General features: G+C 42.3%; 1 protein-coding gene across 2 annotated transcripts in view; it reads left to right on the top strand.

The window, feature by feature from the left end:
• MSI1 (musashi RNA binding protein 1) overlaps window positions 1–22,635 on the top strand; it is a 99,308-nt gene that overhangs the window by 59,675 nt on the left and 16,998 nt on the right. The window contains exons 10-11 of one of the 2 annotated variants that reach the window (XM_033956164.1): window positions 6,741–6,821; window positions 19,689–19,745. In XM_033956164.1, coding sequence (XP_033812055.1) covers window positions 6,741–6,821; window positions 19,689–19,745 — 138 coding nt within the window. The remainder of the gene's footprint in view (window positions 1–6,740; window positions 6,822–19,688; window positions 19,746–22,635) is intronic. The other variant, XM_033956165.1, reaches the window with a different exon arrangement.

The following is a 22,635-nucleotide window of genomic DNA, read 5'->3' as shown; positions in this document are numbered from 1 at the left end:
GAGGTCTGCACGGGAACGGGGATCGCGGGGATCCCGCGGGTCCCGCGGGGATCCCGCGGGTTCCCCCCCTGGCCCACGGGACTCCCACGGGGACGCCCCCTGGCCCACGGGACTCCCACGGGGATGCCCCCCTGACCCACGGGACTCCCACGGGGACGCCCCCTTGCCCACGGGACTCCCACGGGGATGAAAACAACCTACCTAAATTCTGGCGATGCAAGCATGCAGCTTACAAGTCTGGCGTCGGGTCGGGAAATAGCCATGTTGAGCAGTGAGCTCAGCACGTACACAGATGAAAGCCTTGCTTGCTGATTGGTCCGGCGGCCCCGCCCCACCGTGCCGCCGGACCAATCAGCAAGCAAGGCTTTCATCTGTGTACGTGCTGAGCTCACTGCTCAGCATGGCTATTTCCCGACGCGGGCATTAGGCTGTTTTTTGTCATTTCGGGTGGGGGATGGCAGCGGCAGCGGCAGCAGCAGCCTGAAAAAGAAATCATCCTGGCCGGGTTCGGTGTCATGCTCCGGAGCTTCTACAGCCTTCCTATCTCCCTCTCCCTTCTACCTGCGGCTCTCTTCGGCAACAACGATCGACACAAGCTTCTGGCGTCGGGGCCTACCCTCTGCGAGTCCCGCTTGTTTCAACTTCCTTTTTCCACAAAGGTGGGACTCGTAGAGGGAAGGCCTCGATGTCGGCAGCTTGTCTTGATCACCGCTGCTGACGAGTTGCTGAAGAGAGCCGCGGAGCAGGGGGGTGTTGCCAGGTGCAGGTAGAAGGGAGAGGGCCAGATGCAGGACTCGTGGGTGAGGGAGGAGAAGAGAGAGAGAAAGAGAGAGGGGAGGGAAACAAAAGGAAATATTTCATACTGGGCTGGGCCGGAGTGGAGGTGAAAGATTGGAGTGGAAAGATTCTGGCTACCGGGTGCATTAACAAAGGAAAAGGGGGGAAAGCTGAAAATGGAGATAGTGACACAAAGAAGAGAAAGGGTAAGCAGGACCTTCTGAATAAGGATAGAGATACAGAGGGGACATGAAGAGGAGGTGAAATAGAGACATAGAAGTAATGCTGAAAAAGTGTGTGTGGGGGGGGGGGGAGATAAAGACATTGAAAGGGCAAATGGTGAATATGGGGTAAAGACAAGGACAGAGACAAATGAAGATTCTGAAAAAGTGGTGAGATACGGATATAGGTGAGATGGACACAAAGAAGGGTGATGCTGGAAAATAGGTGGAATGGTAATTCTGACAGACACAGAAGGGAAATGCTGGATCAAGGAGAGATGGGGCTCAGGCTGGATGGAATGAGGAGAAATGCCTTGTTGGCCCGGAACTTCCTCTCCTACGTCAGAATTGACGTCAGGGAGCGGAATGCTGGTCAGCGCGACGCTTCTGCAGGGAAAGCTTGGGACAGCGGTGGCTTGGGGACTATTCCCCGATGGCGGTGGCAGCAAACCGAGTGGCTTGGGGGAGGGCACGGAGAAAGAAAGAAAGGGGGCAGACAGAGAGACAGAAAGAAGGGGGAACAGGGAGACAGAAAGAAAAAGTTGGGGGAGAGAATGAGGTCTGGAGGAGAGGAAACATACAGGAGGCTGAAAGAAAGGAAGAAAGATTGGATGCACAGTCAGAAGAAGAAAGTGCAACCAGAGACTCATGAAATCACCAAACAGCAAAGATAGGAAAAATGATTTTATTTTCAATTTAGTGATCAAAATGTGTCTGTTTTGAGAATTTATATCTGCTGTCTATATTTTGCACTATGGCTCCCTTTTACTAAACCGCAATATTGTTTTTTAGCGCAGGGAGCCTATGAGCATTGAGAGCAGCGCGAGGCATTCAGCGTAACTCCCTGTGCTAAAACCTACTATTGTGGTTTAGTAAAAAGGGAGGGGGTGTATTTGTCTATTTTTGTATTTTGTTACCGAGGTGACATTGCATAGAGTCATCTGCCTTGGGAAATGTATATGGCAGATATCTTTGTTTTGTGTTCAAAAGAAAAGGAAATGCATTTCTGGTTTTATTTCTACAGTGTTGAAGTACTTGTTGGCCCTTGCTGTGACTGGTGGGGATCCCCAAGCACCGCCAGCAGAGGACCTCCTCTAGAGATGGTCAGAACTCCCCTCCACCAAGCACAGCAGTCGCTGGCAGCATCCATGAGCCACTGAGGTGCCAGCATCTGTGACTCAGGGACGCTACTGCTGCCTGCCAAGCTTGGCAAAAGGGACCCCAGGCCAACTGCAAAGGAAGTCCTCAGCTGACAGTTTGTGGGTTCTCATCAGCTGAGTATTTATATTTTATATTTACATTAGAGGTTCTGGTAGAAACCCATTTACAAAGTATGTATTCTTCCCAATTAATATTTCCAAATTAATAGTCTCTTTGCTTATTTGTAAATGGGTCTCTACCAGAGCCTTTAATTCAGTAGCATAATTAAATAAAATAACTATTTCTGAAGTTTATAGGGAAGGATGGTGACGGAGGGGATTCCTCGCGGGGACGGGTGGGGACGGAGGGGATTCCTCGCGGGGACGGGTGGGGACAGAGGGGATTCCTCGCGGGGACGGGTGGGGACGGAGGGATTCCTCACGGGGACGGGTGGGGACGGAGGGATTCCTCACGGGGACGGGTGGGGATGGGTGGGATTTTGGCGGGGACGGGTGGGGACGGGTGGGATTTCTGTCCCCGCGCAACTCTCTACTGTGCACTGTGCTGACGGCTTCATTGTGTTGTCCACTATTACCCCCAAGTCCTTTTCTTGGGTACTTTCATCCATTACCAGCCCTCCCATCGTATAGCTGTATTTCGGGTTTCTGTTTCCTACATGCAGGACTTTACATTTCTCTACATTAAACTTCATCTGCCATCTCGTCGCCCACTCTTCTAGTTTGTTCATGTCCCTTTGTAAATCTTCACAGTCCTCTCTTGTCCCAACTCCACTAAATAGTTTGGTGTCATCTGCAAATTTTATTACTTCGCACTTTGTCCCTGTTTCTAGATCATTTATAAATACATTGAACAGCAGCGGTCAAAGTATCGACCCCTGCAGAACACCACTCGTGACCCTCCTCCAGTCCGAGTAGTGGCCATCTATGTACGTCTCCTTCCACCCCATGGTTCTTCAGTTTCCATAGTAGGTGTTCATGGGGTACCTTGTCAAAGGCTTTTTGGAAATCTAAGTATACAATGTCTATGGGCTCCCCTTTGTCCATCCATTTGTTAATTCCTTCAAAGAAGTGCAATAAGTTCGTTAGGCACGATCTTCCCTTGCAGAAGCCATGTTGGCTTGTTTTCATCAGTTTATTCCTTTCTAGATGCTCGTTGATGCTGTCTTTTATCAGCGCTTCCGCCATCTTCCCCGGAACCGAAGTCAAACTTACTGGTCTGTTGTTCCCCCGGGTCACCTCTCGATCCTTTTTTAAAGATGGGCGTAACATTAGCTATCTTCCAATCCTCCGGGATCACGCCTGTTTTCAGGGATAGATTACAAACCTGCTGTAGTAGTTCTGCTATTTCCTCCTTTAGTTCTTTCAATACCCTAGGGTGGATTCCGTCCGGGCCCGGAGATTTGTCAGTTTTAATCTATCTATCTGCTTGTGTACGTCTTCAAGGCTTACCTCCATGGATGTTAATTTTTCTGCTTGATTTCTTTTGAAGATTTTTTCATGTTCCAGCATGTTGGATGTGTTCTCTTTTGTAAATACTGACGAAAAGAACATGTTTAGTCTATCCGCCACTTCTTTTTCCTCCTTCACCACTCCTTTCCTATCTCCGTCATCCAGCGGTCCCACCTCCTCCCTAGCTGGCTGCTTCCCTTTAACATATCTGAAGAACGGTTTGAAATTTCGTGCTTCCCTGGCTAGCCTCTCTTCATATTCTCTTTTTGCTCTTCTAACCATGAGGTGACATTCTTTTTGATGCTTCCTGTGCTCTTTCCAGTTTTCCTCGGTTTTGTCCTTTTTCCCATTTCCGGAATGAATTCTTATCTCCTATTGCTTTCTTTACTTCTTTAGTTATCCACGCTGGGTCTTGTGATTCACAAATGATGTCAACGGGCTCCACACCCTTCTAAATGCATTACTATATCCCAAAAATTCAGCACTCATTCTTTCATATTTGTAACTGCAACATAAGTTTGCCCACCAAAAAGTATAATTAAGTCTATAATAACTCTTCCAGTTGCGTGTAATCATCTGCATTGCTATTCCCGTCATTATTATGAAAAGCCGGCTTTTATAACGATCCAAAGAAGGTTTAACATACATAGTAACATAGTAGATGACGGCAGATAAAGACCCGAATGGTCCATCCAGTCTGCCCAACCTGATTCAATTTAAACTTTTTACATTTTTTCTTCTTAGCTATTTCTGGGCAAGAATCCAAAGCTTTACCTGGTACTGTGTTTGGGTTCCAACTGCCGAAATCTCTGTAGTAAACATGTAGTAAAGTACCACAAATTATGGCTTCATAAGTCAATGGTATCGATGACCCAAGTACAACATTAATTTTGCCCCATATTGACTTCCAAAAATGAAGTATCAAAGAACAATAAAACAACAGATGATCCAAAGTCCCTATATCAATATGACAATGCCAGCATCTATTAGATTTAGAACTGTCTAACTTTTGTAAAACAAACTGGGGTCCAAAAAATCCTATGCAACAAGAAAAACCCCTTTCTATGCTGGGAGAGATCATGCTGCAGGGAATGACTTGAATTAGCAATGCTGTCACTGTGACTGAGAGCTTGAATCCTGGAGTGAGGTTTGACACAGACAATGTTATCTCCTATCCTCAGATGTAGTTGTAGCCCTCAGTTTAGGGAACCACAGCAAGGGAGAGGAATAACTTTTGGTGAGGTCTGTGGAGGAAATAGAGATGGGATTGTTCATTCTAGCCCTGTGAGGACTTCTCTTGCTCTAAAGCTGTCTGTTTTGAGCAAACCAGCCACATTGGCGTTGATATGGACAACACTAGTTGCTTTGGAGAAAACTAAATACCAGTTTAGGAGTTTGAACTTAGTCTATAAATGTAATAAATGAAAATGAACACTCATCATTACTTATCTAAGCATTTAATAATAATAATAACTTTGTTTATAGACCGCAATACCTCGCAGTTCAACGCGGTTTACAACAAGAAAGAAATTGTACAAACACAGTGATGTCACATCAAATTACATTGTCAAAATCACAGATTCAATAAAATTGACAAATCATTATACAAATTTATCAAACAAATAAGTTTTCAGTAATTTTCTAAAGTCCTGATAAGAGAAGGAAGACATAATCAGACCGCTTAAATTCTTATTCCATTTACCTGCTTGGAAGGCCAAAGTCCTTTTAAGGAATCTTTTATATATACAGCCTTTTAAAGATGGAAAAGAGAACAAAGTGATACCAAAGGTACATCGATTAATTTCAGACAATTTGAAATGTTTTAAAAGATAGCTCAGAGTGAGACCAAACAGTGTTTTATAACATAAACAGGCAAATTTGAAAATTATTCTTGCTTCTACTGGAAGCCAATGTAACTTTTGATAGTAGGGTGTTACATGTTCCAGTTTTTTCAAACTAAAAATTAGACATACTGCTGTGGTTTGAATAACTCTCATCCTATTTAGTGTTCTTGTGGGAACCCAGATAGATCATATTGCAATAATCCAATGTACGCTCTATGTCACATTTTTAAAATGGAACGTATGATGGCCACACAACAGGCACATTATAGGAAATTTATGGATGTTTGGGAGCCATTGACAAAATTCTGTAAGGAGTGATTGTTGATTTTGCCCTTTGATCATACACATCCAGGGTGGGTGGGTGGATACTTTTAATCTGAGTGCAATTGTTGGATATGTAGAAAAGGGGGGATGATATATGTATTTGTCATAAATAGAATTTGATAGAATTTAAGTGCTGTTAAAGTGTAAAATGTCTGTATAATATGTTGCACTTATTTTTGGCTTTAAAATGAATAAAGATATATATAAAACAAATAATCCAATGCACTTAGAACCAAAGATTGCATTAATAGTCAGAAAGCTGAAAAATCGAAATTGGTTAAAAAAAAGTTTCTTTATTTTGTGGAAACTTCGCACTATAAAATCCTAAGCATCAATTTGGGTATCAAAAGTCAGAGAATAAATCTAAAATAATTCCTAGTATTTTAATAGTAGGATTAATAGAATAGCCAAAAGATTTTCATTTTATTAGCATTTAGTTTTAAACTAAATTCTTTGGCCCATTGTTCTACCAGTTCCAATACGGTTGATATAAAGTATAAATAATAGGAATTGCTATGGTTATTTCATCAGCATAACTATATAATTTCAAATTCAGCTTTGACAATTTAGTATCTGGTGAGGCCATTTAAATATTTAAAAAAATCGGAGAGAGTGGAGAACCCTGCGGGACTCCACAGTCATTATTCCAGACCTGAGATTATATTCCTTCACTATAAACCCGATATCTGTGATTTTTCAAAAAAACCTCAAACCATCTTTAAAAACACAGCCTGAAATTCCTATAGCATAAAGACAAGATCAAATGCACTGCTGAAATCAAATTGCAGAATTAAAATAATTGATGAAGGTAATCAACTAAAGAAGCCAACACTGTTTAACATAATGACATGCATAATAATTCAAATGTATAAATATTGTTGCTGTGATTCTTCCTTCAGTCCTGTCTTGTTGAAGTGGAAATTGGTGCAAGTAGTTCGCAAATGAACTCTTTCTGTATCTTACAGGATACCCAGGTTTCCAGGCTACCACTTATACCAGTCGCAATTATACTGGCATTGCACCAGGCTACACGTACCAGTTCCCTGGTAAGTTTAATCTCCAAGTTGCCCTCCCCATCACCCCTCAGGGCTTCATCACTATACACTGACATATAATATGACCAAAAGATGTTTGTTGAATCTCTTATGGATTGCCGTGAAATTAAGACCAGTTGTAGCCAATCTTACTTACAAGACAGCTCAGTCTCAGATGCTCAAAATTGTTCTTGGGGGCTTTTAACAATAATGGTAGCAGCCACCGAGAACCCATTGCAAATGAATTACAAAGAACCCACCTCTTACCGGGGAATTTTTCCTGCAGATCTGGAGCTGCTGGTAGTGGGTTTGTGCATCTGTTAGGTAAGTGTATGTCCTGCTCAGCTGTCAGGGGCAGGATATACACTCACTTAACAGACACACAACAGCTACATCCAAAATCACTATCAAACTTGTCCAGGATCAAATCCACAACCTCAGGTTGCTGAGGCAGGAGTTCTTACCACTGAGCCATTCTGCACACTTGTGCACGGCTGTGCTGAGCTCTGATAAGCAATAACAAACACACATGCACGCACACACACACATACTGTACATACCTTTCAGCCTCAGACCGCTTTTTTTTTTTCCCCACTGCTTATCAGTGCTCAGCACAGCTGTGCACAAGTGTGGAGAGTGGCTCAGTGATTAGAGCTCCTACCTTAACAGACTGAGATTGAGAGTTTGAATCTGAGCAAGTCACAAATTTAAAAAAAAAAAAAATGCTCACAAGCTCTAGCAATTTGGAGCTGTATTGGACCTGCACAGAAGGGCTGTGCCTACCAATTTGCTCTTCTGCACAGGCACCAGGCACAGTTCCTCCCCTTTCACCTGGCTGCAAAGCACAAATAATAAGCATATGGTTTTTATGCTATTTGTGCTGAGCATAGCCCGGCAAAACAAAATCACTCCCAGCCCAGTATTTTTTACTGGGTTGCCGGAGCTTTGTGCATCCATCCTTAAGTTGGTAGGGACCTGAGGGTTAGTGAAGAAATGTGGGAAGTTGTTTCATGTTTTCAAGATAGATAACACTTACAGCCTCTTTTACAAAGCCGCGCTAATGGCTCCGAAGCCCATGCTTCGGGGCTGTTGTTGCGTGGCTTTGTAAAAGAGGCCGTTACTGTTCAAGCATGATGTCATAGGAGTAGAAAAAGGGATGGCATAGCACCAATGAAAAGGAGCAGCTTCCTCTCCAAAGCATCCTGTGTCTGTTCAGGAAAGGGATGTGTGTATTAGTTCTGTGTATGGAAGGGGATGTTGTGTTTGTATGGAGAACAGTATATATCACATAATGCTACATGTATAAATGGTGAATGTATAGTACAGTTGTTCATGGCTGCACATACAGCTTTCTGTGTACATGTATATGAATGATCTTTGAGTTCACAAAATACTGTAAGTTGGGATTTTGTACAGATGGACGATGGTATGTATGCTTATAAGCATTGTGGCTGTCAGTGTTTCAATTTAACAGAATCTCTCTCTCTCTTACTAATTTAGCACGTTGTTAGCCTTCCAGTGCCAAACACAAGGCTTGGATTCTAAGAAAATAGCTCAGAGACATTTCTTATACATGTAGTTCAGCCAGCAGCAGTCTCAATTCTTGGTAACCTTTATACTCAGGGTAAATTCCCAGGAATCCTCATTTCTCTTGGCACATTCCTTTATTAATGTTCCAGCCATTAGTCCTACTTAGGCCTCAATTCTCTAAAATCATCATTAAAATTCTGTGGGTCACTGTGGTGCTTGTAAATTGTCTGATTTGAAAATGATGTTCAAACAACTTTGCATGCAAATGAGGTTCGTGGAGGTCTGCCGTAATCCTATCTGATTGGTCGTAAAAGAAAACGACCAATGCATGCGCAAAAATAGCTCAAGGATATGCTCACTCACCAGGAAAATCTACGTTGTAGTTTGGCATGTGTGTCAATCATAGGCGTGCCTTATTGGCACGCATCATATGTGTTTAAGGCAGAGGGGAGGGGTAGAGAAGTACAATGTTAGGGCATCGCTTGAAGTGCTCGTTTTAATATTAATGACCTCGTTGTACTAAATTTGCATAGCTGAGTAGGAGGCTGCTACGAAGCCTGGAAAAGACAAAGGCAAATATGAGCATCAATAGGTAAAATACTTCAACACTAAACTGGTTAGAACTGGTTTAGGATCGATCGTTAAATGCACAGTAGGGGCTCCTTTTACTAAGGTGCGCTAGTGGTTTTAGCATGCGCTTAGCGCGTGCTACAATGTCGCGTGCGCTAAATGCTAACGCCTCCATAGAGCTTGCGTTAGTATTTTTCCATTTAGCGCATGGTTTGCACGCGCTAAAAACAGCGCACCTTAGTAAAAGGAGCCCTAGGTTTAGAACATTGGGGCCTTAGACAGTTTAATTCTGGAGCCCCATGGCTCCTCTACTTTATGTTCAAATCTGTTTTATTATTATTACAAATACAAAACAACAAAGAACAAAGACATCAAAGTCAAAAGAAAGATCTTCCAACAATACAAATGGCTCCTCTGCTTTAAACAAACAGGCTTCTTAACATTCAGCTTTATGCCTTTCTTCCCCTCTAACCAGTTCTGTGAGGGAAAGATTCTTCTCATAGCAATTCTTCATAAAGTGACCAAACCTTGCCACTCTAACCACCACATTCATGGTGGAAAATGTGAGCCTACCAAAAAAACAAACAAACCCAACTGTACTGCCATATAGGTGCTACCTGCATCCATAAGAGCTATTGGGGTTGTTGACAGATGGGTATAGTGGGTTTGGGGGGGCTCACCATAACATATAAGGGAGTTCTGGTGAGATGTTTATGTGGCACCCTTTTTTGTGAAGTTCACAGCCGTGCCCTGTAAGGTGCCTCACTGTTCTGTTGCCATGTCACAATACTGGCCCCTCCTACATTCAAAAGGTCTTGTTCTGGGTGTTTGGGAGTTGGATGAATTTATGGTCAAGAATGTGGTATAAAAATAGACGATTTTCAAAAAACAGAATAGTTTAGACGTACTTTTCGAGAATGGACATTTTACCGGTGCAGACTTTGGGCAACTAGCGCCCTACGTCCAAATTGGACTTAGACGTTTCTTTTGATTATGGCCCTCCATATGTAATAATAATGTGTGAGATTTTCTTTCTAATTGATGATTAAACCAGAGCAGTCAAGACTGCATGAGCTGCTGCAATTGAAGTTCTGAGATGTTTTTTCTCCTTGTTATTTAAGTAATGTAATGTAATGTAATTTATTTCTTATATACCGCTACATCCGTTAGGTTCTAAGCGGTTTACAGAAAATATACATTAAGATTAGAAAAAAGAAAGGTACTTGAAAAATTCCCTTACTGTCCCGAAGGCTCACAATCTAACTAAAGTACCTGGAGGGTAATGGAGAAGTGAAAAGTAGAGTTAGAGGAAAAATAAAAATAAAATAAACATTTTAATAAGACAGCATTGATCTAAGTACTTTGGAAGGTAGAAGAGAGGAGAGAAAGGAATAGAAGCATGATGAAGTGATGAAGTGGAGCAAGTAAGTTTAGGAGGAGCGATTGACGTTTCCAGAAAGGGCTTCTTCAGGGAAGAGACTTGGCCGACAGTCCCAGGATGCCTATGTCTCCTCCCCTGAGATGTTCTCCCATCCATGCATTCCCTCCCAGACACACTGCCCGTGCCTCTTCTTAGCGGATTGCATGGGGGGAAGAGTTAACACTCTTGGTAGTATCGGGTCTGTGTGCTCTCGGTGGTTGTGGCTGGTCTCGTTGTTGCTGTCCCTACTCTGTTTTCTATCTTTAAAACTACTTTATGTATTCTTTATTTACACAGTTAATCAGTAACTTTCACATCTTTATTCAAAGTGCAATTGCCAAATAGGCAATAAAGTTCCCCAGGCTCAGCTGTTTTGAGCCTCCATACTATAGTCTACACCTGCAGGCTTTCATATGCATGTCTTTCCCACCAGTGGTATAACCAGAGCCAATTGTGGGTGGGCAAAAAATTTCTCTCAGCTTCCACTCTTCTCCCTATGCTCCTGAAGACTTCCTCCAAAGGCAGCTAGAACTCCCTTTTACCAAGCTTGGCAAACAGCAGAAACGTTCATGAGCCACTGATACCAACACCCCACGCATACTTAGTTGTCAATGGCTCAAGGATGTTGCTGCAGACTTCAGAGCCTGGTAAAAGAGAGTTCTGGCGGCTTTTAGAGGAGGTCTTCAGCTGGAGAGGCTTGGGGATCCTCACCAGCTATAGCAAGGGTTAGGGTCAGGGCCCGTGCTGGATATGGTAGGGTCCAGGTTAGAAAATAAAGGAGGGGGCCCCTTTTATCCCCTCTAATCTCTTCAATTGCCATTACCATTACACTGATATACCCTCACCATATATAAAACAAGGGATCACAAATTAGAAATAAAAATACTTAGACAAAAATTGAATTGGGAATCCCAAGTTAAACAGCATGTACTGCAACAGTGGAGAAATAAAAAAAAAGGAATGCATTTCCTTTTCTAGTAAACACAATACAAAAACATCTGATATGCATATTTCCCAAAGCTAACATATTTGAGTTAATAAAACTAAAATGCTTTCTTCTATCTTTGTTGTCTGTATCATGTTGGTTCCAATTTCTCTTTTCTGCTTTCCTCTGCTAGTTCTTCTTCAAGTGGCTGCTGTCCATTTATCTTTTCTCCTCTCTCCTGTCTCATTCCAGTCTCTCACTATACCTGCCTCTGACATACTGGTCTTTCCTCCTTTTTTCTTTAATGCTTTCAGTTCACTCAAAAGTTACCCTCTTTCTCACCCTTCTTCTGTATAATTTTCAGCAACCTATCAGATTCTATCTCCTATTCTTCCCTATTAGCTCTCCTATTCCTCACTCACTCCTTCTTCAACCTTCCATTCCCATTCATCTTTAACCTGGTGTTACCTCTTGTAATCATTATCTTCCTCTCATTCCAGCCTCTCCCACATTGTTCCACTATTCCCAGCATCTTTTCCCTCTATCCTTCTAGGTCAGCATCTGCTTTATTGTATCTCCTCTCCCTGATAACCTGAGAACTCCCTGTTCCTCTTACTCTACCCTCCAATCCTTTTTCTCTTCCATCCTGCTCCCTTCCCAGATGGTCCAGCATATCTCCCTCCCTCCCATTATCTATGTCTCCCGCTGTCTCCTCCAATGCCATATCCAACATCTTTTCATCTTTCTTCCCCTCTCTCTTGCACTATAGGTCCAACATATATCCCCTTCCAATACAGCATCTCTCCCTTCTCTTGCCCTTCTCCTCCCTGCAGCCCCTTTTCCTCCTGCAGCATCTGTCCCCCCTTTTGCTCCTTCTTCCCTGCAGCACATCTCCCTTCTTGTCCTTCCGTGCAGCATCTCTCCCCTCTCATCCTTCCCTCCCATGTCCAACAATTCTTCCTTTCCTCCCTCTCATTGCCCAGTCTTTTCTTCCCCGATCTAGATCCTCTCCCATGTCTACCTTTTCGAGCTTCTCCAAAAACTCAGGCTTACCCAGCAACAGTGCAACCTGACAGCTGGCATCAAGGGAAGCTCCATGGCCCTGTACCTCCTTCTCTCCCTCCCTCTCTCCATTCAGTGCTATCTTCTTCAAAGGGCCAGCAATAGTGGTAGAGATTCCATTGGTCTGTTCCACTATGGCACTCAGGTTCTTATGTTTCTTTCTTTATGCTTGTGGGTCACTCTTGACACTTGGTGGCCATTTCTGGAAGCAAACACCAAAACCACAAAGAGAAAGTAAAAGCAAAGAAAGCTAAGTTTGCAGGTCCACAAATACACAAACACAGCATCGTGAATGGTGAATAGTGATCAAAATGCATGCAACTGTGGATACGCAAAATCGTGCATCTGGGACATGCAAATAACAAGAATGAAATGTACACTGAAATCTTTCACCCAGTGTGTGGTGGTGGCCAAAAGAGCAAACAAGATGCTAGGAACTATTAAGAAAGGGATGGTAAATAAGACCAAAAATATTATAATGCCTCACCTTGAATATTGTGTTTAATTCTAGATGCTGTATCTCAAAAAAAGATATAGTAGAATTAGGAAAGATTCAAAAGAAGAGCAATCAAAATGATAAAGGGGATGGAACTCCTCTCATATGAGGAAAGGCTAAAGAGATTAGGGCTCTTCAGCTTGGAAAAGAGATGGCTGAGGGGGGATATAATTGAGGTCTACAAAATCCTGAGCGGTATGGAATGGGTAAAAGTGAATCCATTTTTAATTTTTTCAAAAATTACAAAGATGAGGGGACACTCAATGAAGTTACAGGGAAATACCTTTAAAACAAATTGGAGGAAATATTTTTTCACTGAACTCATTTAAACTCTGGAACTCATTGCCAGAAGATGTTGTAATAGTGGTTAGCAAAGCCAGGTTTAAAAAAAGGTTTGGATACGTTCTTGGAAGAAAAATCCATACTCTGCTCTTGAAACAGACATGGGGGAAGCCAGTGCTTACCCTGAAATTGGTATTGTGACCTGGATTATCCACTGTTGAAAAAAAGGATACTGGGCTAGATAGACCATTGGTCTGACCCAGTATAGCTATTCTTATGTCCTTACTCGCTGCTTACAACTGACCCAGAAGCCATTTCACTGCAGCGTCCCGTGGCTATGCCCCTATTTCCCATTCTAAGATGCAGCTCTTGGCTTGTCTGCCTTTGTACACCACAGACCTTTTGCTCTCAGCATTATTTATTAGAAGCTGGTCAATAATTTTCCCAGCTAACATACAATCCTCTGGCACAACATTAATCCAGGGTCCATTTCTTTTTATTGATAAAAGCAAAGTGTTACAAACAAAAGCATAAAGTCTACAAGAACAAAGCCTAAAAAAAAAAAAAAAAAAAATCAAAGCAAATAATACACTGCACGTGAGCAAAATACAAAACAAAAATAAACAATCTTACTCTTTCAGGTTGGTGAATTCCCCGCTTCCTTCTCCTAGCCCAAAGAGCAAGCCAAAAGTACCCCATAATTACTACTACTTGTCATTTCTATAGTGTTACTAGATGTACCCAGCATTGTACATTAAATATTCAAGAGACTGTCCCTGCTTAGTAGAGCTTACAATCTAATCAAGTAAACAAACAGGTCAAGTACGGGTTTAGGGAGTTTCTCAGAGAGAAAACAGGCATGGGAGCATTACAAGTGAATGGGAGTTATAAGTTAAAAGCAATCTAAAAAAGTGGGCTTTAGCCTAGATTTGAATACTGCCAGAGATGGAACTTGATGTACAGAGACTCAGGCAGTCTATTCCAGGCTTATGGTGCAGAAAGAGAGAAGGGACGTAGCTTTGAATTAGTAGTAGAGGAGAAGGGTACAGATTAGTGCTGCTCGATTCATGGAAAATTTTTTTCGATTCAATTTGGCCCATTGAATTGATTTTTCAATTTGATTCAATTCGATTCACTTTTCCTGCCCAGTTGGGCATTTTTTTCAAATGTCCTGGTGGGTTTATTTTGCAGCCTCTTCACTCAACCCAACCTCTCCCCTTTGCCCTCTCTAACCCCACACCGGTGCTGTGATGTAAACAAAAAAGACTTCCTCTCCCTGTTAGGCTTAGCTCACGCTCGCTGTCTTAACACCAGCTCTGGCAGGATACACATTTCAAATCTGACATTGTAATCACAAAATATACAATAAAATTATTTTTCTACCTTTTGTTGTCTGGTCATTTTATTATTCAGGCTCCAGTTTTTGTTTGTCTTCTGTTAACTCGCTCACCAGGGATTCCTGCCCATTTGACGTTTTCTTCTTTCTCTGTCTCACCATCCATCTTTCATTTCTGTACTTTCCCTTCCAGTGCCATATCCAACATCTCTTTCCTACTGTCTACCATCTCTCTCTCTCTCTCTCTCTTCCTGCCTTGTGCCCTGGGTCAAACCTCTCTGTTCAGCATCTCTCCCTTCCTCCCCCCTCCATTATCATGTTCAACATTTCTTTCTCTCTCCCCATGCACCATCTCTCCTTGCCCTCCACCCTATGTCCAACATTTCTCCCTCTCTCTTCTCAATGCTTGTATCCCTCTCCTCCACAATATGCAGGAATTCTCCCTCTCACCCATTTCTACATCTGTTGCATCTCTTCCTTCCTCTCCTCCACCCCATGTCCAACAATTCTTCCTCTCTCCTCTGCTCTCTTTCCCCCAATGTGCAGCAGCTTTCCTCCCTTCTATACCCCTGTGCAGCTTTTCATCCCTCCCTCCCTCCCATCCACCTGTGCAGCAGCTTTCCTCCCTCCTATGCAGCACTGACCAACCGACCTCCACCCTTTGGGCCTCCCAAAGCAGCAGCAGCAGTGATGGTGGCTGTCAGGAAAAGGCAGCGCATCAAACAGGCAGCTTCTTGCCTGCCCCGCTAGGGCTTCCCTCTGCCACATCATCAGTAATGTGGAAGAGGGAAGCCGTAGCAGGGCAGGCCAGAAGCTGCCTGTTTGGAGCACTGCCTTTTCCCGCCGGCCATTGTCACCACTGCTGCTGCTACATTAAGAGGCCCGGAGAAAAGTCAGGACTCGCTGAATCGGTGAGTCGTATTTTTCTATAAAGTGAATTGATTCGAATCAATTCATTGAAGTGAATCAGGTAGCAAAGGAGAGAGTTACCCAATGAGCAGAGTTCCTGCGGAGGAATATAGGAAGAGATAAGAGAGGAGAGATATTGCAGAGCTGCAGAGTGAATGCACTTGTAAGTCAATAAGAGGGGTTTTAACTACTCTCTGAAGCATCTCCAGGATTCTTTGGTGTTGCTGATTCCAATACAGCTGGATTAAATTTCTTTGAATAAGAGTATTCATATGTTCTTACTGTTTCAAAGCCCTCTTGAGAGGCATTTTATGGAAACTGTTGTAACCACAGATATTGCTCTTAGCACCTACTTAAAGCATATATAAATTGTGGTGGTTTGCGATCAATATTATATGACAGCACCAGATGTACCTCGAAGTTGCTGACCACCTCCTGCTGTGACACCAGCAATATATAGCCATAGAGCAATCAGATGACTTAATTTTCAGGAAAATACGAGTGTCTGATGATGCCCAATGCATTCATACGGCTGTAGAAAGAGTTGCAAAAACAAGAAAACTTAGAACATTGAAAAAAATGGGTTTCCACAACACAGCTGCAACAGCACCACATTGAAAAACACAACTATTGAAAAAGATGAATTGAAGTGATCCTGTGTGATCACTGTGATATCCTGTGTATGCTCAGTAGAACATGACAAAAGTTCTAGAAGTTGTGGAGCCACATCTTTGGCTCAGACTCCATCTAAGAACAATCATCCATGAGGAATGCATATCCTGCTTTTCCTCAAAAAAATCCCATTGTAAAAACTAATGTTTACAAAAGAATTCTCAGCGGTTTGTATGTTTCAGTAATTAAGGGGAGATTATGGCGCAGTGGTTAAAGCTACAGCCTCAGCACCCCAGGGTTGTGAGTTCAAACCCACACTACTCCTTGTGACCCTGGGCAAGTCACTTAATCCCCCCAATGCCCCAGGTACATTACATAGATTGTGAGTCCTCTGGGACAGACAGGGAAAAATGCTTGAGTACCTAAATAAATTCATGTAAACCATTCTGAGCTGTCCTGGGAGAACGGTATAGAAAATTGAATAAATAAATAATTTATAAGCTAATTCATAATTTAGGAAAGATTGCTGTGCATATGTTTCTACTGTTATGTTAATGGATTTCTACCTTTTATACATTTAGTACAAGGTGCCGCTCATAGTACTTTAACTGTAGAAAGTCAGATGACAATTTCTCTAGTGCTAATCTCCCAAATACTAAGAAAAAAGATCAAATATATACATGGAAATTTAATACACTCCAATATTCCTCTGCAGTTAATACCAGAACCATGATTACAGAAAGTACATACTGTATAACTAAGGCAAAATAAATAATTTACAAGAAAAAACCTCCAGAAAACTACAGTGGCATTCATCTGCACTAAAAAAAAATGCAAAGCAGATGAAGAAAAGAGAAAAAAAAATAAACATGCTAAATGAAAGGTTGCAATCCAACAGATAAAGTACAAATACTTCAAGAACCGTGAAACAAGAAGACAAAGATCTCGGTGAAATAAGAGGTTACCTTTTCCAACACACACAGGATTCCTTGGTATTCAGTATTCAGAACACACCCCACCACACAAGATATGCTTGGTGAATATGTATGACTCCTGACAACTGGGTTGGTATGTGTACAGGGAACACTGAGTCTGTGTACTCAGTGCTGTATGTGTCTATTGAGGATGGTGTGTTTGTGTGGTGCAGTAATTTATAAAGTATGTGGTGTGAGGTGACAGCACTGTGTTTATAAAGAATTATATGTAAGTATTCAGTGCTATGTACATGTGTGTGTGCGCGCGCGCATATGGAGGACAGTAAGTATAACACAGCTGCTGTGTGTTTAGGGAATAGTTTGTATGCATACATAGTGTAGAATGTGTACATACTGCTGGATGTGTATGGAAGACAGGGTTTGCATTAACAGTTGTGTATGCACATTGCATTGTATGTGTATATGTTGTATTATGTATTTTGTTATGGATTCTGTTTCATTTGTTTCTATAATGTGATTCTGATATTTGTGAGGGAATATTTTTAATTGTTAAAGTAAGATGCAGTCTATTGCCTTCCATAGTGAGAATGGGTACAGGGCAGGTTTGCATTAGGGTCTTTAATGTTTACTATATTGCCATTCTTATTCTTAAGATGTATTTTATTGGTTTATGGTACAAATTGCCTTGGATTCCCTTTTCTGGGGAGGACAGAAGTATAAACAGAAATAGAAGTACAGTAAATATCGCCTATGCACATATGACACTGTCTATGCACCTGAAGAGTAGACCCCTCATTCTATAACAGGTTGCCCGAATTTAACTGCCATTTTTGTGCTTACATTTATAGAGTTCTGAAATTTATGCACATAAATGGCAGTAATTTGCCTAACCGTTATTAAGAACATAAGAATTGCCGCTGCTGGGTCAGACCAGTGGTCCATCGTGCCCAGCAGTCCACTCCCGCGGCGGCCCTTAGGTCAAGGACCAGAGCCCTAACTGAGACTAGCCTTATCTGCATACGTTCTAGTCTAACAGGAACTTGTCTAACTTTATCTTGAATCCCTGGAGGGTGTTTTCCCCTATGACAGCCTCCGGAAGAGTATTCCAGTTGTCTACCACTCTCTGGGTGAAGAAGAACTTCCTTACATTTGTACGGAATCTATCCCCTTTCAACTTTAAAGAGTGCCCTCTCATTCTCCCTACCTTGGAGAGGGTGAACAACCTGTCTTTATCTACTAAGTCTATTCCCTTCATTTTCTTGAACGTTCCAATCATGTCTCCTCTCAGTCTCTTCTTTTCAAGGGAGAAGAGGCCCAGTTTCTCTAATCTCTCGCTGTACGGCAACTCCTCCAGCCCCTTAACCATTTTAGTCGCTCTTCTCTGGACCCTTTTGAGTAGTACTGTGTCCTTCTTCAAGTACGGCAACAAGTGCTGGACACAGTATTCCAGGTGGGGGTCGCACCATGGCCCGGTACAGTTGCATGATAACCTTCTCCGATTTGTTCATGATCTCCTTCTTAATCATTCCAAGCATTCTGTTCGCCCTTTTCACCGCTGCCGCCGCACTTTGCACAGACGGGCTTCATCGACATGTCGATCAGTACTCCCAAGTCTCTTTCTGTAATTACGAGCTATGGCTTAGTGCATAATTGTCAGGGGGCATTCATGGGGAGTATCTTGAGTGGGGCATAGGAAGAGCTAACATTTACATGCTTAATTTACAGAATACTGTGAATTGCACACACAAATGCTGCATTTAAGTACTGAGATTTATATGAGCCATAGATGTCATAAATGTTAGCACTTAAATGTATTCTTATGAATTCAGTCTTGCAAAATACTAACCTAACAGCAATTACGCATGTAAGTGCACTAATAGAACAGGTTCACTACCTGCTTGGTTTTGGCAACTAAATGGTGGCATCCTGTTATAGAACCGCCTCCCGAATGTGTGTGGGGGCTGGCGTGTGCATGCAGGCTGTGTGTATGTATTAGACTGCATAAGCGCAGAACCATGCAGTACTGTATTGATATAGATTAGGAGTGGAATGGACTAAAAGAGAGACCTCTACCCTTAGGCTGTCTGATAGATGCTCCTGGAGTATTTTTCTAGTAGTGATAATGGCCAGATATTTTAAATGCTAGCGTGTTGTACTTGTCTCTTTTGCTTTCTCGTTTAGGCTTATTCTTAGGGGTCTTCTTTTTTATGGTCTTGTACAATTTTGTTTTTCAAAGTAAAAGGCTCAGATCTTTGAAACGGTGAAACACCCTATATTTAAACAGCTTCTTCCCTTAGTCTGGTCCTTAACTGTGTGCTTTAGTCAGCATACCTGAAGGATCAGCAAAGCAGTGCCAAGCAAGATTGGCCTCATCTGTCAGATTATTCAGATTCAATATTCTTTTTTTATGGTCCCTGGGTGAATAGAAGGAATCTTAGACATTGCACTATGGTGACACCTAGTGGCTAAAGACAGAATGTACTCATCCTGGATCTCAGAAAGAGCAGAGATGTGTAGCTCTGGTCATGAACTATCATTACAATGGTTGGATGAGGTGATAGTTTTGGAATAGGGGAAAAATCATGGGTCCTTATGAATGAAGGCTGATTGTACTTTAGCTCAAAGCATGCTGGTTCTGGTTGAACAAATGGCCAAGCAAAAAATAGAATTCAATATCTGTGGTATATAGCTCAGAAAGAGAGGATATGAAATTCTATGTGCCTTAAATTCCAGCTGTATAATTAGGTATTTCTTAGAACTGCAGCTGTAAAAGCTTCCTACATTTTTTCCATTTTATTTTAGAATTCTGTGTAGAGCGGACCCCTTTGGCGAGTGCCCCTGTCCTCCCCGAGCTGACAGGTCAGTCTAAGCAGTTCCCCAAAAATCTTGGGTAGGAGAGGGGGCCAGAGGCTGCCTTCTTGCTTTTTTATGAGCAGGTGTCTGTTTGGATGGGGGGAGATATGAACCATTTACATGTAGAAAACCAATACATTTTAGTTTAAATATGCTGCTGTTTTGCTTTTCAACTCATTATCCATATGCACAGTGATATTCCTTACTAATTTAATGGCAGACACTCACCCACTCCCTCAGCTGACCTGCAGTGACCTACCTAACTCCTCACAGAATCAGAGATGACTCTGAATGATGGAGGGGTGAGGGAGAGACCTAATCTCTCCAAACAGGAGACTAGTTCAGAAACACTGGTATAGGAGAAGTTACTGGTCCTGTAGGCCTAGTATCTCAGCAGGTGTGCTTTAGGGAATGAGTCAGAAGCACTGGCTTATGTCAATTTAATATTCTGCAGTTCTAATTTCTTCCAGAAGAAAGTACTATAAGAAATTATGCTGGAGTACTGGTGCGGAGGAATCACAGTTCTGCTGTCTCACTATCTCCCAGCAGGAGACTCTATGTAATATGACAATGCTCTTGCAATCTCAGCTTCTGTCAGCAATAATACTGGTAGAGACTGGTGGAATGATGTAGGTTTGGAAGCAAAACCTCAAACCTCCTATTTCCCCAGTTTTTATCAGAAGTGTGGATGACCAAATCAAAAATGGTACTTAAATCTAGAGATATAACTAGAGCTGCTTTCTCTGACTCAAAAACTGAGTGTAGGTCATTAATGAGTGATGTGACCACTGTCTCAGTGCTATACTCTCGTCCAAAGCCCACCTGGTGAGAGTAAAAATGTTAGAAGATTGGACATTTTGTAATAACTGCACAAGGATACATTTTCCCAGTTAGCTTTGATGTAAACCTCAAGTTAGAAATAAGGTAATAGTTTGACAGCAGTGATGGGTCCAAGTACAAACCCTTCAAAATAACAAAGATATTTACCTTCAGCAGGTGTTCTCTGGGGACAGCAGATATATATTCTCACAAGTGAGGGTGATGTCATCCATGGAATCTGGTACAGACACTACCAAGAACACTGTCACTTTAAAGTTTTTAGGCAGTGCCCATATTGCTCGCATACTGGTGCATTCCTGCCCAACATTGGCTCGTGGGGACCATCAGTTCAGTAACAATGCTAAGAAGCCACTTAGAGAAGGTGGGCAGGTTGTGAGAATATATACCTGCTGTCCTCAGAGAACATCTACTACAGATAAGTATCTCTGCTTTCCCCGAGGACAAGGAGGCATAATATTCTCACATGTGGGACTCCTAGGCTGCCAGGATCATGACTCTGAATGAGGACGACGATGGATATATGATCCTGGTGATTCTCAAGAGGGCTGGAGGGAAAGTTGGTGCTCAGGAAGTAACAAGATTCTACAGAACTGCTTGTCCAAACCAACTGTTTTTCCTATAGTTTTGCTGTAAACAGTAGTGAGAGGGGAAAGTATGGACTGAGGACCAAGTAGCCACTTTGCAGATTCCCTCAATAGAGGTGGAGCAGAAATGAGCTACTGAGGCAGCCATAGCTCAGACATTGTGGGCTGTTACACGGCTTTGTAGTGTCAGCCCAGCTTGAGTATATGTGAAGGAGATATAGTCTACCAGCCAAGAAGAGAGGTTCTCATGGTAATAGGAATTGAGTCTGTTAGGGTCAAAAGCCACAAAGAGCTGGAAAGATCCTCTTTGAGATTTAGTTCAGTCAAGGTAGAACGCCAGAGCACATTTGCAGTCCAAGGTGTGAAAAGCTGCTTCTCCAGAATGGGAATGTGGCTTTGGAAAGAAAACAGGCAAAATCATAGCTTGGTTGAGGTGGAATTCTGAGGCAATTTTGGGTAGGAATTTTAGATAAGTTCAGCACACTCATGATAGAATCTTGTATAGGGAAGATTAGAGATAAGTGCTTTAAGTTCACTCACGATGTGCAGACGTTAAGGAAAACAACTTTCCAAGTAAGAAGTTTGAGAAAGCAAGTTATGAGTGGCTCAAAGGGAGACTTCATGAGAATAGTTAATATCACGTTAAGATCCCAGGCAACAGGTGGAAGTCTGATAGGTGGTTTGGTGTGATAAAGTCCTTTCATGAACGTGGCTACTAAGAGATGAACAGATAGAGGTTTCTTGTCCAAGGGAAAGTGAATTGCACTGATAGCACTAAAATGTATTTGAACTGAGTTGGTTTTTAGATCAGATTTAGAGAGATGCAGAAGGTAGTCCAGGATGAAAGGAAGTAGACATATGACTGGCTCAAGAGAATGCATTGCACACCAGGAAGAAAATCTCATCCATTTGAAGTGGTATCAGTGCTGAGTAGAAGGTTTTCTAGATGCTTCAATGACAGCAGATACTGCAGCTGAGAGGCAGAAAGCATTTACTTGCTCAGTGAAAGAAACCATGCTGTTAGTGCTAACTTGAGATGATGGAGGAATTCCTCATTCTGAGTTAGTAGCATTGAGAATGGTTGCAACTTGCACAGTTCCTTGGATGAGAGCTCTAGGAGGAGTAGGAACTAAACCTGACATGGCCAGCAAGGCAGTATAAGGATCATTGTACCTTGACCTTGGCAAAGTTTTAGTATAGAGTTTTCCTGATAAGAGGTATCAGAGGAAATACATAGAGGAATCTGTCCCCCCAATGAATGAGGAAGACATCTGATGCCAGGCAACTGGTAGTATAGAGTCTGGAGCAGAATAGCAGAAGTTTGTTGTTGTGGGGCAAAGCAAAGAGATAGATGGTTGTACTGAGAGACCATTCATGGAGTTGAAGAAATCTGCTTAGTTTGTCTGCTACTACATTCTGTTTCCCTGCTAGATAAACTGCCCTGAGAAGTATGCCATGAGCAGTTGCCAAAG

This window comes from Geotrypetes seraphini, chromosome 8 (genome assembly GCF_902459505.1).
Source record: "Geotrypetes seraphini chromosome 8, aGeoSer1.1, whole genome shotgun sequence".
Lineage (NCBI taxonomy): Eukaryota > Metazoa > Chordata > Amphibia > Gymnophiona > Dermophiidae > Geotrypetes > Geotrypetes seraphini.
This window is presented reverse-complemented; position numbering and strand designations above follow the sequence as displayed.